Genomic DNA, 15,293 nt, shown 5'->3' with positions numbered 1-15,293 from the left:
TATAGAATCCGTAAAAAAAATGGATACACACTTCAGCACCTGTATAAAAATTGTAATATTAAATTTATACAGACATCAAGGGATGAATACAAGTTACCTTTCACTTCTATAATTACATGAGGTGCTCAAAGTGGTTACCATTAGCGTCCAGACACTTATTATTATGGCAAACTACTGCTTGGGAAATGTTGGCCAAGGTGTCCACTGGGATTGCTGAGCATACCATTTCAATTTATTTCCAGAGGGCCACCAGTGTAGCAGGTTTTCTACGATACATTACACCCTTCAGAGTTCCCCATAAGTAGAAGTCCAAGGGTGTTAAATCAGGAGAACATTTGGGGGGGGGGGGGGGAACTCAACTGCACCTCTTCGTCCTATCCATTGTCCTTGCAAACTCTCATCGAGGTAAGCTCTCACGTCTCGGTGGTAGTGTGCCATCTTGTTGAAAGACCATTCCCATAAAGTGCATGAATGACAGGTAAAATGGATGTACATAGCATGTCTAGGTACACTTGACCAGTAACAGTACCTTCAAAGAAGAATGGTCCTATTAAACCCCTAGATAACAATCTGCACCAGACATTGAGCCTGGTAAATTGATTGCCTTGTCCACATGAACACCCAGATTTTCTGTGGATTTTCTGTGGATACAATACCAAGAAAGGATATTCAAATAGTTCTAGGAGACTTCAATGCACATGATGATCACTTATATGGAATCATTGGAAAATATGGACTGGGAATTAGAAACGAATAAGGCGAAAAACTATTGGAGTTCTGCATTGAAAGGGAATTAGGAATCACTAACACTATGTACAAACAGGACAAGAGGAGATTATACACATGGGTAGCTCCGGGGAATCGACGTAAGAATCAAATGACTTGGCGGGTGCAGATTGTGGATCAGACCAATTACTAATCTCTAATTTAAAGATCCATCTGAAAGCAAACAAGAATAACAGCAATTTTCAAAAGATATGACTTTTCACAAATGGACTACAAATTTAATGGACATTGAATCAGAGCTCAAGAAACAAAAAAGCAGACCTCAGGAACAAAGCAGTGAATCATATTGGACACACCTAAAACAAACCATTGCAAAATCTGCAGCCAAAAACATCCCAATAAAAAAGAAGAATGGTAGTCCATGGATTACAAAAGAAACCCTAGAACTAATTGAAAAAAGGAAACAAATTAAAATAACAGATTGAACACTCCAACTCTAAGGAAACAACAGATTTATTCAAGAAGGTTAGGGATATAACTAAAAAATTCAAACCAAAACTTAATATAATTGCAGAGGAAAACAGCAAGATCTTAAATGACATTAATAACATAGCCAGAAGATGGAAAGAGTATTGCACAGAGCTTTACAAGGACCCAGTTATTTAACAAGAATACGAAGGAGCTATGGAAAACATGGAAACAGAATCGGAGATCCTCAAAATTGAAGTAGAACAAGGAATCAAAAAATTAAGGATAAACAAAGCCCAGGTCCTGATTCAATACCAGCTGAAATGTTGAAAAACCTTGGAGAGAATGCAGTCAACTGGATACATGATTTATGCAACAAAATCTGGAAGATGGCCGAATAACTGGACCAATTCCACCATTATCCCAATCCACAAAAAAGGCAATCACAACAACTGTGAAAACTACTGCACCATTGTCCTTTTACTACACATTATTAAGGAGAGATTACAAAGTTTTATAGACCATCAGATCTCAGAAGAACAAGCAGGATTCAGAAAAGGTCGAGGGACTAGAGATCACATATCTAACATCAGACAAATAATTGAAAAAGCAAGGGATTTCAACTAATGCCTTTATCTATTCTTTATAGATTACTCCAAGGTCTTTGACTGCATGAGGTGAGATATCTTATGGGATATCATGCAAGAATCAGGAATACCAAACCATCTAATAACTCTCATAAAGAACTTATATCAAGTCAATCAAGCAACAGTAAGAATTGAAAACTCACTGTCCCCTGCATTCCAATTCGAAAAGGATCAAGACAAGGATGCATACCCTCACCATTACTATTCAACCTTTACAACGAAACTATAATGAAAAGATCTCTAGAAAAGTGGAATGGAGGCATTAAATTAGGTGACCGAACAATTACTAACCTACATTATGCAAATGATACAGTGATAATAGCAACAAGGAACAGGAATTAAAATCCATCCTAAATCAACTAGAATGGGAAAGCCTAAGCCACGGTTTATGAATAAATCAAGATAAAACCAAAATAATGATTTTACACAATGCAGAAGAGATAGATATAGAAGGAATTGAAATTGTTGACCATTTCAACTACCTTGGAGTGATAATAACAAAAAAAGGTGAATGTAAAAAAGAGATAAGAAGAAGAATAGCATTAACTAAGAAAGCAATGACTGATTTAACCAAGATCTGGAAAGACAGGCACATCTCCAAAAAGAGGAAAATTAAGCTTGTAGAAACCTTAGTTTTTTCAATCTTTCTCTATGCTTCCGAGTCTTGAACTATGACAAAAGATGACAGAAGACGAATTGTGGCATACGAGCTCTGGTGCTGGAGAAGATTGTTAAGAGTGTCTTGGACAGAAAAGCGAACAAACAAAAGCATTCTAGAAGAACTGAATATCCACACAAGACTGATAAACATAATTGAAAAGAGAATACTGCAATATTTTGGAACATATGTAGAAGGGAAGGCAACTGCCTGGAAAATGTTATCATCCAGAGTAAACCATGTGGGAAAAGAAAAAGAGGAAAATCCCCTAACAGGTGGATTGACCAAATATCAAGAATCACTGGACTTAGAACAAGCAATAAGAGAAGCACAGAAGAGAAAGAAATGGCAAAGCATCATCAGGAAGGTCATGAGTCCTCAAACATGAGGAGATCCGAAGAAGAGAGAGATCTTCATCAGACCAAACCATCTTCCTCACAAACTCCTCATCCTCATCTACCATGTGTTGAAACCACTCACAATACTGCATTCTTCGATCAGGATCATCTTCAATCACTGCATGTAATAATCTTGGGATGTAAACTTTCCATTTTGCTGCTTTAAGAATGTGTCATATGCTTACACTGCTAACTCCTGTCTCACATGCGCATTGTGTGGTAGACTTCTGTGGCGAGCATGCGAACTGTTTCAACACTATAGCCAAGGAAGCAGGACTTGTTGCTGTCTGAAGCCTCCTGGATCTTCCCCTTCTGCACATCACACACGGTACCATTGGTCTCAAACTCATCACGAATACTTGTGCAGTTATCAGGCGTGTTGGAGGTCGTGTTGCAAACTCATGTCTCCATTATCATTGAACTTCAACAACATTCTCAAATTTGAAATACCAATTTAAAATGGTCTTGCGTTCCTCGAATGACAATCGTGCCTCGACCATTTTGTTCGACTGTCCTACTGGTCACATGTTGATGCTAGTATTCATGTGAGTAACGACATCTTTTGAGAGAACATCATACTACACATTGCTACCATAAATCGATCCAACTTATAAAAAAGTCCACAGATGACATCTGTTAAAGTGTGTATAAATTTTTTTTGACAGGCTCTGTATATTGTTCCTTTGCTCATCCATTGTTTGCCAGCGTGGTTGGCCGAACAGATAGTGTATCTGCTCTTCAGCCAAAAGGCTGAATCCTACTATGGGCATGGATGTTGGTGATTGTCTGTGGAAATACTAGTGGTTTGCAGTAGATGGTGTTGGTGTAGTTGTGGTTCGTTGTAGTTAGTGGACTGAGTAGTGGAGACAGAGAGCTGTAGAGTAGGTGTCCTCCCTCGATGAGTCTTTGGACTCCTTGCAAACTTGCATATGTGACACCATCACATATTATTATGTGATGGTGTCACATAATAATAATAATATATTAGTGCATGAATTTTTTGAAACTAAGGTTTCAAAAAATATTGTTCATGATGTTAGTTGATTAAATTCCAGATCTTAGTTAGAAAAATAAGAAAGCTTAGTAGATAATGGAACTATCCCTATCTCCAACCAGAGACTAAGTTAAGACTAATGAAAATTTCATTAATACAGAAAAGTAATTTAAATTCAATAAAATAAAATAAATAAAAGTGGTCTCTCAGAAACCTTTTTGTTATTTATTTTATCTTCATCATCAAACTTGATATGTACCCTCAGGGGGTATACAGGATACTATGATAGCACTACATGAAAAAAGTTATACCATTACCAACTTCCAATCAACAATTTTCACCAAATTAATCTCTTATCTGTATTCTTATACTTTTAACTGTATAAAACCACCAGCATCTTCATTTTACTCTGACTTTTTTCCCTACCAATTTGGAAAAGAACACTGGTTTTTGCTAATCTTTCCTATCTCACGCTGTTTAACTGACCATACCATCTGAGATTAGCTCCGCTAACACATTCCTAAAAGCCAACAATGGCAAGTTCTTTAACTAATATCTTCATTTTTAATATGATACTCCCATTAATGTCATCTGTTTACTCTACTAATGTTTCGCATACTCTCATATCTGTGATCACCAGTCCATCATCAAGTGTTTTATTTCTAATCCAGCCTTCAGATCCAATAACTCAAAATTGATTTGAACACTGTCTCGTATACAACTAATTTAGTGTTTTGACTAATTTCTTTCTTATCCCATATAAATTTATTTAGTTGACTTTCTACCTTACCAGCTTTACTAAATCATTGTCTATTTCCATATTTAATTTGCCATCCTCATCAAAAATTGTGCCTGAATTGCCAAAATGTTTTACTTGTTCTATATGTTCACCATTCAGGATGCAGTTGAGGTTTTCAATGTTTCTACCTGTTTTCATTGTCTTTGCCTTTTTATTGCTGTTTTTTATAGTAAATTTATTACAACAATTTTTCAATTTAGTCAAGCAATCTTGAAGACTTGTCATGAATTTATTCAGAAGTATAATGTCATTGCATCAAGTAAAGACCTAAGATTAGCATAGCCAATTCTGATATCAGATTTAATACCACTTTTCTTCATAATGTGAATCCAAATAGATAATAAATAAGGATGGAGAAAATGTGCATCATTGTCACATAGCAGATTTAAACCTAACCATTTTCCCGTACCTCCTTCAATTCTAACTGCTGACTTACAGCTTAAATAGACTCTATGTATTGCTTGATATAATTTTCTCTCATTTACACTATATAACTGTTGCATTTTGAAGAGCATTCCTCTTGCAACTTTGTCATATGCTTTTTCAGACCTACAAAACTTAAATATAAATCCTTGTTATATTCCCACGTTTTCTGAACTGAAAATTTGAACCTAACACTTACAATCCTATCCTTCTGTTTGGCCTGAATCCATGTTGTTCTTCACAAAGCTTCCCTTCCACAATTTTTCTTGGCCGTTTCTCAAATATATTTACATAAATCTTGCCAAGAACACTCAGCATGGAAATACGCTAGTTGGAAAGAATTCAACAAATACCCTATTGAAGGAATATGATGCTTCCAAGTCAGTGCAACTGCGTTTGGGTAAAATGACTGCGTAAAGGAAACTGATGGAATTTGAATGAGGTGTTTTGGTAGGATGCCATGTTGCAGGTCAATCTGTTTGGCAAATTGTTAACAATTTGGGCTCCCAAACCAACCATCAGTGATACCATACTGAGATCGAAGCACAGGGGCCTCGCACTTGAACCCACCACACTCACTGAATGTGACCATAGGATGCTACAAAGGATCATATGTAAAAACTGCTATTCGTCAGCTGACATGTTGAATGCAGAGTTCCATCGACTAACACACGAATCTGCACAAAAACATTCAGCACTGAGGCTTACAGCATGGGTTTCCACAGCGGGACCGAAATATGCAAGCCTCACATTACCCGAACCAACATGCAACATTGTCTTCAGTGGCATGGGACATGAAGCTTGGAAAGCTGTATTATGTAGCAATGAATCATGCTACACACTCTACCGAGCAGATGGATGGGTGTGGTGGATGCCCAGTGAACATCTGTTACCAGAGTGCATAAGCCCAACTATGATTTGTAGGTGGAGTTGTGGTGGTGTGGTCTTGTTTTTCTTGGTTTGACCTGGAACCTATCTTTGTGGTGCCATGCACATTAAACTCTGAGAGGTATCTGAACATTCTGGACAATGCAATGCTTCCTATTTTATGATATCTCTTTTAGCAAGACAATCTACTGTGCCATAAAGCTGCTGTTGGTAACCGTGTGGTTTTTGGACATGAACATAACCACACTTGACTGGCCTCCACAGAGCCCTGATCTCAACTCTATTAAACACCAGCAGGATGAACTGGAGTATCATATGAAGTCAAGAGATGTCTGCTCCACAATAGTCCAGGACCTCGTTACATGCCTACAGATAGAATGGTCCAAAATTCCCATTGATCTCTATTGTATGCTTGAGGAAAGTATGTCTCGTATGATTGCTGCAGTCATCTCAGCAAAAAGAGGTCCCACGTTTTATTAAAGTGGCACCATGGCTGTTTTTTCCTCACACTATGGTGTCCATTGACTTCTTTCCAAGCAGTGTATTTCAGTAATTCTCACATTGTTTTATTTCCCTTTTTATAGATGGGTATTATGCAAGCCGTGCTCTAATCATCTGGAATTCCACCCTCTAATTGTCTTCTGAATTATGCAGTGTAGCCCCTGTAAAAATTTTATAACTTCATATTTGAGCATTACTGGTTGAATTTCATCTATTCTAGCTGCCTTTCCACATTTCAGGTCTTTGATGGCTTTTCTACTTCAAGTATGGTTATGTATTCCTGACTGAATTTATAAATAATTCACTGGAGTTTTCTACCACCGTGCTTACACTACTTCTTTCATTTAGCAATCTTTTATAGTAAAATGTCGGCCTGGTTGGCTGAATGAATAGTACACCCGTTCTTTAAATCGAGAGGTCGTAGGTTCAAGTCCTACTGCTGGCATGGGTATTTGTAAACTCTTCCTCTGGATGAGTTTGTATAGCATCCTATGACAGTGCCACATAAAATATCAGTAAACTCTTCAGCACAGCCTATTTTACTGTTAATGTTTGTCTATGAATGACCCATGATTGTAAAATATGAAGCAATAGCCATTATTATGAAGAGTTGTTCAGATTTTTCAGATAGTGTACTTCTGTTCCAGAAATTTCCAAAATGACATGAAAATTTCATCTTATAACAAAAAATCATTTGGATCTATTTCCTATTTTATAAGTTATTTTAATACGACAAATTGCAAAAAAAGTTTAGATCACGTCAGGCGATAGAAGGCAAATTTTAAATTTACATTTGGTAAGAATGTGCAAATAAATTGAAATAATGATCATGAAGTTTATCTTCTTACAATGTGATGCAATTATAATTTTCTTTTTTTTTTTTTTTCTGGTTTTGTTCACATTTGCAATATGACTTTGATTTTTGTTTTGGGTTTGCTGCTTCATTAAGTGCATATAGAATCCATCTTTCCAGTTTTCCACAGATCACAATGCATGGAATCATGGTGATATGACACTGGATCCAATTATTGGTGCTCTTGAAATTAAGAAAGTAAAAAAGGACACAGGAGAAGTAAAGTAGAAAAAAAGTAAATAAGTAAAGCAAAAATATGGGAAGAAAATATAGACAATGAGAAAGTATGAGAAAGGCAAGCAGCAACAGATGACCCAAATGTAGGGGAAGAAAATGCAAAAATGTTGATTTCTAGGAGAAAAAAACAAATGGGATAATAGTATAAAATGGCAATATCCAAAAGAAAAAATTAGCAAAAAAAAAAAAAAGAGCAATTTCTAGGGAAAATATATTTAATTCAATTCAATTCACAATCAACTTAAAAAACATACCATTGCTGCTTGTTCTGCTCCAGGTAAGGTTGATGCCCTTTGAAGCTTAAACAAAATAAATTACAAAGAATTTGAGTGATTTTTACAACATAAAAAAAATAAAGAGATAAGTTATAATCTATTTTCAGAATTATTACTGAAGAGATATCAACATTACATATTCAACGATAAGCTAGGGTGGGCTATTCAAAATAGCACTTTACAGTATAAACAACATAAGAGCAAAATAAATAATCCACTGAGTTACTAACATTTCAATGAATTTCAAACCAGCATCTTCAGTGAACAAATCACAACATTGTGGTAAAACATACAGCAGCACTCAATTAGATAATTACAAAGACAACTCAAATTCATCAGTAACTTTCCAGTTACCATTTAAATTTTATGCAACAATCTGAGTGCTTGTATATCCTAAAACAGCTAATTTGTACTCTGAAGATGCAGGTTTGAAATCTGGCAAAATACTAGTAACTCGATAAATTATTTATTTTGTTCTTCTAGTATGTTTATAGCATAAAATAACCATATTTTTCTTACTTGGATTTCTTGTAGTGGTGTTTATTTATGTTTATCTGAGCACACTGAATAATACTCTTGATCTCAAATGGTGAAACAGAAATACAAACATTTTAAGCATTAAAAAAGTATTCCAGTTTCTTGTTTAAATTCATCTAACAGGTATTTCACAATCTGACATCAGCTACCTATGATTTTTACAATATAAAAAAATAAAATGACAATCAGTTATGATCTATTTTCAGAATTATTACTGAAGAGAGATCAACATTACATATTCATGTTTTATTGAACACATAAAACAATGTGACCACATGATCTTGTTTAGGCTAACTAGATGAGTGTCCTAGCATTTTTCCTAGTGTCCTAGCACTGGGGAACAAACTGAATAACAATTCAGCAACAGGGACTAATGGGATAAGCACATGTGTTAAAAGAGTGTTCAGTTCAACTGGAATGGAAAGAGTGTTCAATTCAGCAACAGGGACTAATGGGATAAGCACATGTGCTAAAAGAGTGTTCAGTTCAACTGGAATGGAAAGAGTGTTCAGTTCAAAATGGCAATATCCAAAAGAAAAAATTAGCAAAAAAAAAAAAAATGGGATTACCAAACATTCTTTCCACAGGAATGGAAAGAATGTATGGTAATCCCATTACACAAAGGTGGTACAAAGACTGATGTATCCAACTATCGACCAATCAGTATCTCAGGAGTGATGGTGAAGATTTTGGAAAAATAATTTTGGACTCACCTTCAGAAATGGGTTGACAGTGAATCTCTACTTTGCAATGAACAGTATAGGTTTACTAAGGGACGGTCATGTTTTAGAAACTTGTTCACATTCAATAATAATGTTACCACTGAACTAGACAAGGGCAATGGATACACCATGATACTTTTGAATTTTGCTAAGATTTTTGACAGAACATAGCATGGAAGACTTGCATAAATTGGAGAATATGGAATTCGATTAAAAAATATCAGATAAGAGGATGACTGACTGACACATATCAAAAACTGGTATATGGAGGATGTGAGTCTGCAAGGTTTAAGACACAATCTGAGGTGTATCGCAAGGATCAGTCCTTGGTCCACTATTATTCAATCTGTACATTAATGATATCAGAAAGGATTTGACAGGTGGCATACAATTTGACAGTGGCATAGGGGATCAGCTCTGAGCCCCTACCTCTTTGATCTGGTCATGGATGTACTAGTGGAGGACGTCAAGGAGGAGGTGCCAGGGAGCATGATGTTTGCCAATGATATTGTTCTCTGTGAATCATCCTGAGAGTGGAGAAAGATATTGGAGGAGAGAGGCATGAAAATTAACCGGGTAAAGACCGAATGTCAACGGGGAGTGACGAGGATATGATCATATGAATCCAGGGAGAAAGGTTAACTTTAGAGAAGAAATTCAAGTACCTTGGGTTGGTTGTCAAGAGGAATGGTGACCTGGATGAGGAAATAAAACACCGAATAACATGCGGCTGGATGAACTGCAGGAACATGAGTGGGGTCCTGTGTGACAAGAGAGTGAGTTGTAAGATGAAAGGAAAGCTGTATAAGATGGGGGTGAGGCTGGCGATGCTCCATGGCGCAGAGACGTCGCCTATAGCAAAGGCACAGGAGAGGAAGATGGAGGTGGCGGAGATGAGGATGTTGAGATGGATGAGTGGTGTGACAAAGGAGGACAGGATAAAGAATGACTACATCAGAAGGACGATCAAGGTGGGACCGATCGGTAAGAAGGTACAAGAAAGCAGGCCGAGGTGGTTCGGTCATGTAGAGAAAAGGAGTGAGGAGTATGTTGGTAAACGAGTGGAGTGTATGGAGGTGGAGGGAAGGAGGAAAAGAGGCAGGCCCAAACTCAGATTGAGAGATAAGGTGGCAGAGGAGCTTAGGGAGAAAGGATGGAGTCGGGAAGATGCCCTGGACCAGAGAATCTGGAAGAAGAAGATTAAAGATGGGAAAGCTGACCCCGTTTAACATGGGATAAGGCATAGCGAAAGAAGAATGCAACTATTTGCTATGATGCAAAGATAGGTAGGGTAACCAGGAATGCTGTTGATATGCAGTACTCGCAGAATGATTTGAACAGGTTGGAACTGTGGGCATGGGAAAATGGATGTCAGGTCAATGTCAATGCATGACTTTGATTAGATATCCAATGTCACATTATATTGGTGGGATTATGTTAGAAGAAACTGATCAGACTAGGGATCTTAGTGTTAGTAGATAGTAAGTTGAAGTTCAGGGGGACATGTAGCAAATATTGCAAATACAACTCAAAAGATAATTGCAATGCTGGAACGAATTTTCACACGTAAAGATAAGGATGTCATCTTGCCTCTTTACAAGGCCTTGATAAGCCTCACTTGGACTATTGTGTGCAGGTCTGGTCTCCTGATTTCCGTTGCGATTCTGATACAGTGGAGAGAATACAAAGTAGAGTATTAAATTGATCATTTTAACACTCTCCTCTTTTATATTATGACAGTACGATATTTACCAGTTTTCTGTCTGGATGCACACTGTGTGTGATGGTAGATGGCTCTCTATCCTTGCACCACTCAATTAATGCTGGGGTCCCAAAAGGTTCTGTCCTCTCACCAACCCTGTTCCTGCTGTACATCAACAACCTACTGCAATTGACCTCCAACCCAATACACAATTTTGCAGATGACAGCACACCAACACAGCCTTACCCTACATAGCTCACCTCATCCTACAGAACATCAACCACCACCACCCTCAACTCCGATCTCCAAGTCATCCTACAATGGGGTTCGGATAACCTCATAAATTTCAACACCAACAAAACCCAGTTCTGTACTATTTCCCATAAAAAATAACAACTTTTTCCCAGTATCCTTTTCAACGATACCCAAATTTCCAGAGAGCCTGAGATCTCGCTCCTCGGAATCACTCTCACATCAAACCTCTCCTGGCACAAACATATCTCAAACATTGCATCCTCAGCCTCAAAAAAACTAGGATTTTTCTTCCGCTCAAGACATTACTTCACCCCTGAACAGCTACTAACATTATACAAGTTACAAATCCGCCCAACTATTGAATACTGCTCCCACATATGGGTTTGGGCCCCTAAAAGCTCTCTCAAAATGCTTGACTCAATACAGAGGAGGGCAATTAGACTTATCAATGATCCATCCCTTACCAACTCTCTCTCCCCCCCCCCCCACTTTCACACAGATGTTTGGTCTCTGCAGTAAGTATATTCTACAAATATTTCCATGGGAAATGCTCAACCGAAATAACATCAATAATTGCCCTGCTCAGTACTAAGCTCAGAGGAACACGTGCAGCTGCTGCACAACATCCCTTCACAGTACACCTAGAAACAAACAGAACAAATTTCTTTTCCTCTTCCTTCATCCCTGTAACTGCTACACTGTGGAACAGTCTCCCACCTGTTGTGTTCCCCAACGAATACAATTTAAAGTCATTCAAATCAAATGTAAACAAATTCCTCCTTTCCCAACCCACCACCCATATACGGTACTAATGTACTATAGGTTGACCAATCAACCTCCTGTGTATGGGCCCAACATAAAAAAAAAAAAAAAAAAAAATGAAATGCTTACATCATTACCAACTTCATATTGAAAATTTTCATTTAATCTTTTATCTGTGAAAACCCCAATATTGTTATATAATATATTCTAGACTTTTAAAGGTAAAAAAAAAAACTTCATGAAGAACAAGATGGATTCAGGTAAAATAAAGGTTCGCAGGATCAGACTTTCACTTTAAGATAAATAATTGAGAAAATGTGGAAATATAACAAGGATTTATATTTAACTTTCATAGCTTTCACAGCATATGACAAAGTGCCAAGAGGAATGCGCTTAAAAAAAAAAAAAAAAAAAACACTACAGTTATATGGTGTGAATGGGATATTATATCAAGCAATACACAGTCTCTATTTAAGCTGCAAGTCACCAGTTAGAATTGAAGGAGTTACCTGAAGATGGTTTTGATGTTAAATCAGGTGCGACAAGGGTGCAAGTGATCTCAACTGTTATTCATTATCTATCTGGATCACATTACAAAGGAAAGTGGTATTAAATCTGATATCAAAATTGTTTGTGCTAATCTTAGGTTTTTACTTCATGTAGATGATATTATACTTCTGAAGAAATCCAGTTCAAGTCTTCAAGATTCCCTGACTAATGTAAAAAATTTGGTATGAAAATCAGCAATAAACAAAGACAATAAAAACAGATAGAAACATTGAAAACATCAATTGTATCCTGAATGATGAACCTATAGAACAAATAAAACATTTCAGCTATTTAGGCACAATTTTTAATGAAGATGGTAGATTAAATATGGAAATAGAAATTAGTAAAACTGGTATGGTAGGAAGTCAGTTGAATGTAAGGTTTTGCACTTCGGGTTGAAAAGGTTGCCTATGGTGTATCATGTTGATTTTACTAGATTGCAGTTTCCTGCAGTCAAGTCAAATGATGAGGCTAGGGACTTGGGGATAATGGTGGACAGAGTTGAAGTCAGAGGACAAAAGTTGGTAGAATAGTTCAAAGATTACTTGGATATTGAAAAACACACTAACAAGTAAAGATAGGAAAGTTGTTATTCCTCTTTATATTCAGTCACATTTTGACTACTGTGCACAGATTTAGCCACCTGGGTTTCTTGGGGACTAGGAGTTGGTAGAGAAGATTTAGATGCATGACTAAGCTGGTGAAAGGTCTGTGGAATGCTCTCTATGAGGTTGAAGGTTTCTGGGTTACAAAGTTTCGTTTATTACAAAAGGAAATTGAAAACTTGGACATGACTTGAAAACAACTTGGAATGTAAGATCATTAAATATTAAATCAAAAATAAGATGAAATAATTAGGAGATGGAAGCTAAGAAGAAAGAGCAAAAGTGGGAGTAGCAAAAATACTACATGAACAATCTTCTTCTTTGGTGCATCAATCCGAAAATTGGTAAATATAGCAGCACATCACAACATCCTGTCTTGTGACTTCCTTTTTATCTCTTCATAACTCTTAGTGCCAGTTAGTATCATTATGTTATTTATATATGAAATTCTTGGTCTGCTCGTAGCCTCTTTCCTTCTACAGTCCCCTCCATTATTTCTGTAATCAGTCCCCCATGCCTCAAATGGTGTCCAATTAGGCTTTTTCATCTCTTATTGATGTGTTTCATTAATGACCGCTCTTCATGAACTATATTCAGAACTTCTTCGTTACTTTTCTTTTCTGTCCAACTAATTTTCATCATCTTTCTCCAGCACCAAATTTCAAATGCCTCCAACTTTTTCATGTCTTGTTTTGTTAGAGTCTAGGCCTCACAACCATATAATGCAATGCTCCATATGCATGTTTTCACTAGCCTTTTTTTAAGCTGGATGCTAAGTCCTTTACTGGTAAAAATGTTTCTTCTGTTATAGAATACTTTTTTTGGCTAGGATTATTCATGCTTTAATATCTGATTGGTTTCTTCCATCTTCTGTGATAAGACTTCCAAGATATTTAAAAGAGGATACCTGTTGTAGTAGGTTATTATTTATTTCTAGGTTTATTTTCATTGGATTTGCTTTACTTGTAAATAATAATTTTGTTTTCTTATAATTAATTTTAGGCTTACTGTGTGAAGATTTCTCCCATCTTTGTTAGGGTGGCTTTCAGTTTGTTTTCGTTATCAGTTAAAACTGCTATATCATCAGCAAACCGTAGCCAGTTAACAGCAATTCCATTTATCTTAGTTCCGGATTCTATTAGTTCTTTCAGTTTATTTACTGCATCTTCAATGTACAGATTAAACAATATGGGTGAAAGAGAGCACCCCTGTCTTACACCTCTACGTATTTTTACTATTGCGGTTTTTGTTGTATTGCTGGCTGCTTCTATTAAGGCTTCTTGATGCTTGTAAAGATTAAATATGAGCCTTCTATCTCTCCAATCTACCTTTATTGTTTTTAGGAGGTGAAACATTTGATTCCAGTCAATACTATCGAAGGCTCTCTTCAAGTCAAGAAAGACTATCAGAGTATTTTGATTCTTCTCCAATCTTCTTTCAATAACTGTTCTTAGAGCTAGGATTGCTTCTCTTGTCCCCTGCTGTTTCCTGAATCCAAACTGGTCATTGCCAACATATTCTTCAACCTTCTTTGTTAGTCTTTTTTGTATAATTTTGAGTAGTAACTGGTAATTAGTTTACAGAATTAACAACGCAAATGAAGTATATTAATTAAAGGTAACTTTAATGAATCACTTCTATATTTCGGCAACGTCACATTGCCATCTTCAGGAACATAAAGATATGGTATGTGCACGCAGGCACTAACACAAAGCAAATGAGGAAGAAAGCAAGAAACTAATATTGTTCCTAAAGTCCTAATGGTGCCCTCTTGCGGGCTAATTTGGTAGTCTTGGCTGTTGGGCTGAAGTTCTCATAATGTAAATCTCCCAAATTTGGGGTAGTTTCATGCACCCAAATTTGTTGAGGTTAGGAACATTTTTTAGAGCTGCTGAAGATTCTTTGAATAATCTTTCGTATTTAAACTTGCTGCGATGAATTATTTTTGTTTTCTTCCAACGAATTTTATGGTGGGTATCTAAGGCATGGTCTGCCAGCCCAGAGCAGCTGTACTGGTGAAACTGGATGTAGTCTTTGTGTTCTGAAATCCTGATATTAGTTGTTCTGCCTGTTTGGCCGAAGTAGGACAATTGTGTTGTCCTACTTGAAAATGTTGATGTTGCCGAAATATAGAAGTGATTCATTAAAGTTACCTTTAATTAATATACTTCATTTGCGTTGTTAATTCCGTAAACTAATTACCAGTTATGTCTAACCAACGTATAAGCCTTGCTACTAGAATCAATTTTGAGTAGTATTTTCGAAGCATGTGATATTAAGCTTATTGTTCGATG

The 15,293-nt window shown here is 36.6% G+C and overlaps 1 protein-coding gene across 1 annotated transcript in view; it reads right to left on the bottom strand.

Moving 5' to 3' along the window:
- The window catches only part of LOC150100611 (protein FAN-like), a 477,112-nt gene that overhangs the window by 367,180 nt on the left and 94,639 nt on the right, over positions 1–15,293 (bottom strand). Inside the window, exon 7 of the mRNA XM_090401841.1 lies at positions 7,847–7,891. Within this exon, the coding sequence (XP_090257967.1) occupies positions 7,847–7,891 (45 nt within the window). The remainder of the gene's footprint in view (positions 1–7,846; positions 7,892–15,293) is intronic.

Source organism: Typopeltis vanoorti, chromosome 12, assembly GCF_054136105.1.
Source record: "Typopeltis vanoorti isolate ZY-2024b chromosome 12, IOZ_Tvanoo_1.0, whole genome shotgun sequence".
Taxonomy (NCBI): domain Eukaryota; kingdom Metazoa; phylum Arthropoda; class Arachnida; order Uropygi; family Thelyphonidae; genus Typopeltis; species Typopeltis vanoorti.
The sequence above is the reverse complement of the archived record's forward strand: the minus strand, read 5'-3'. Positions and strand labels throughout refer to the sequence as shown.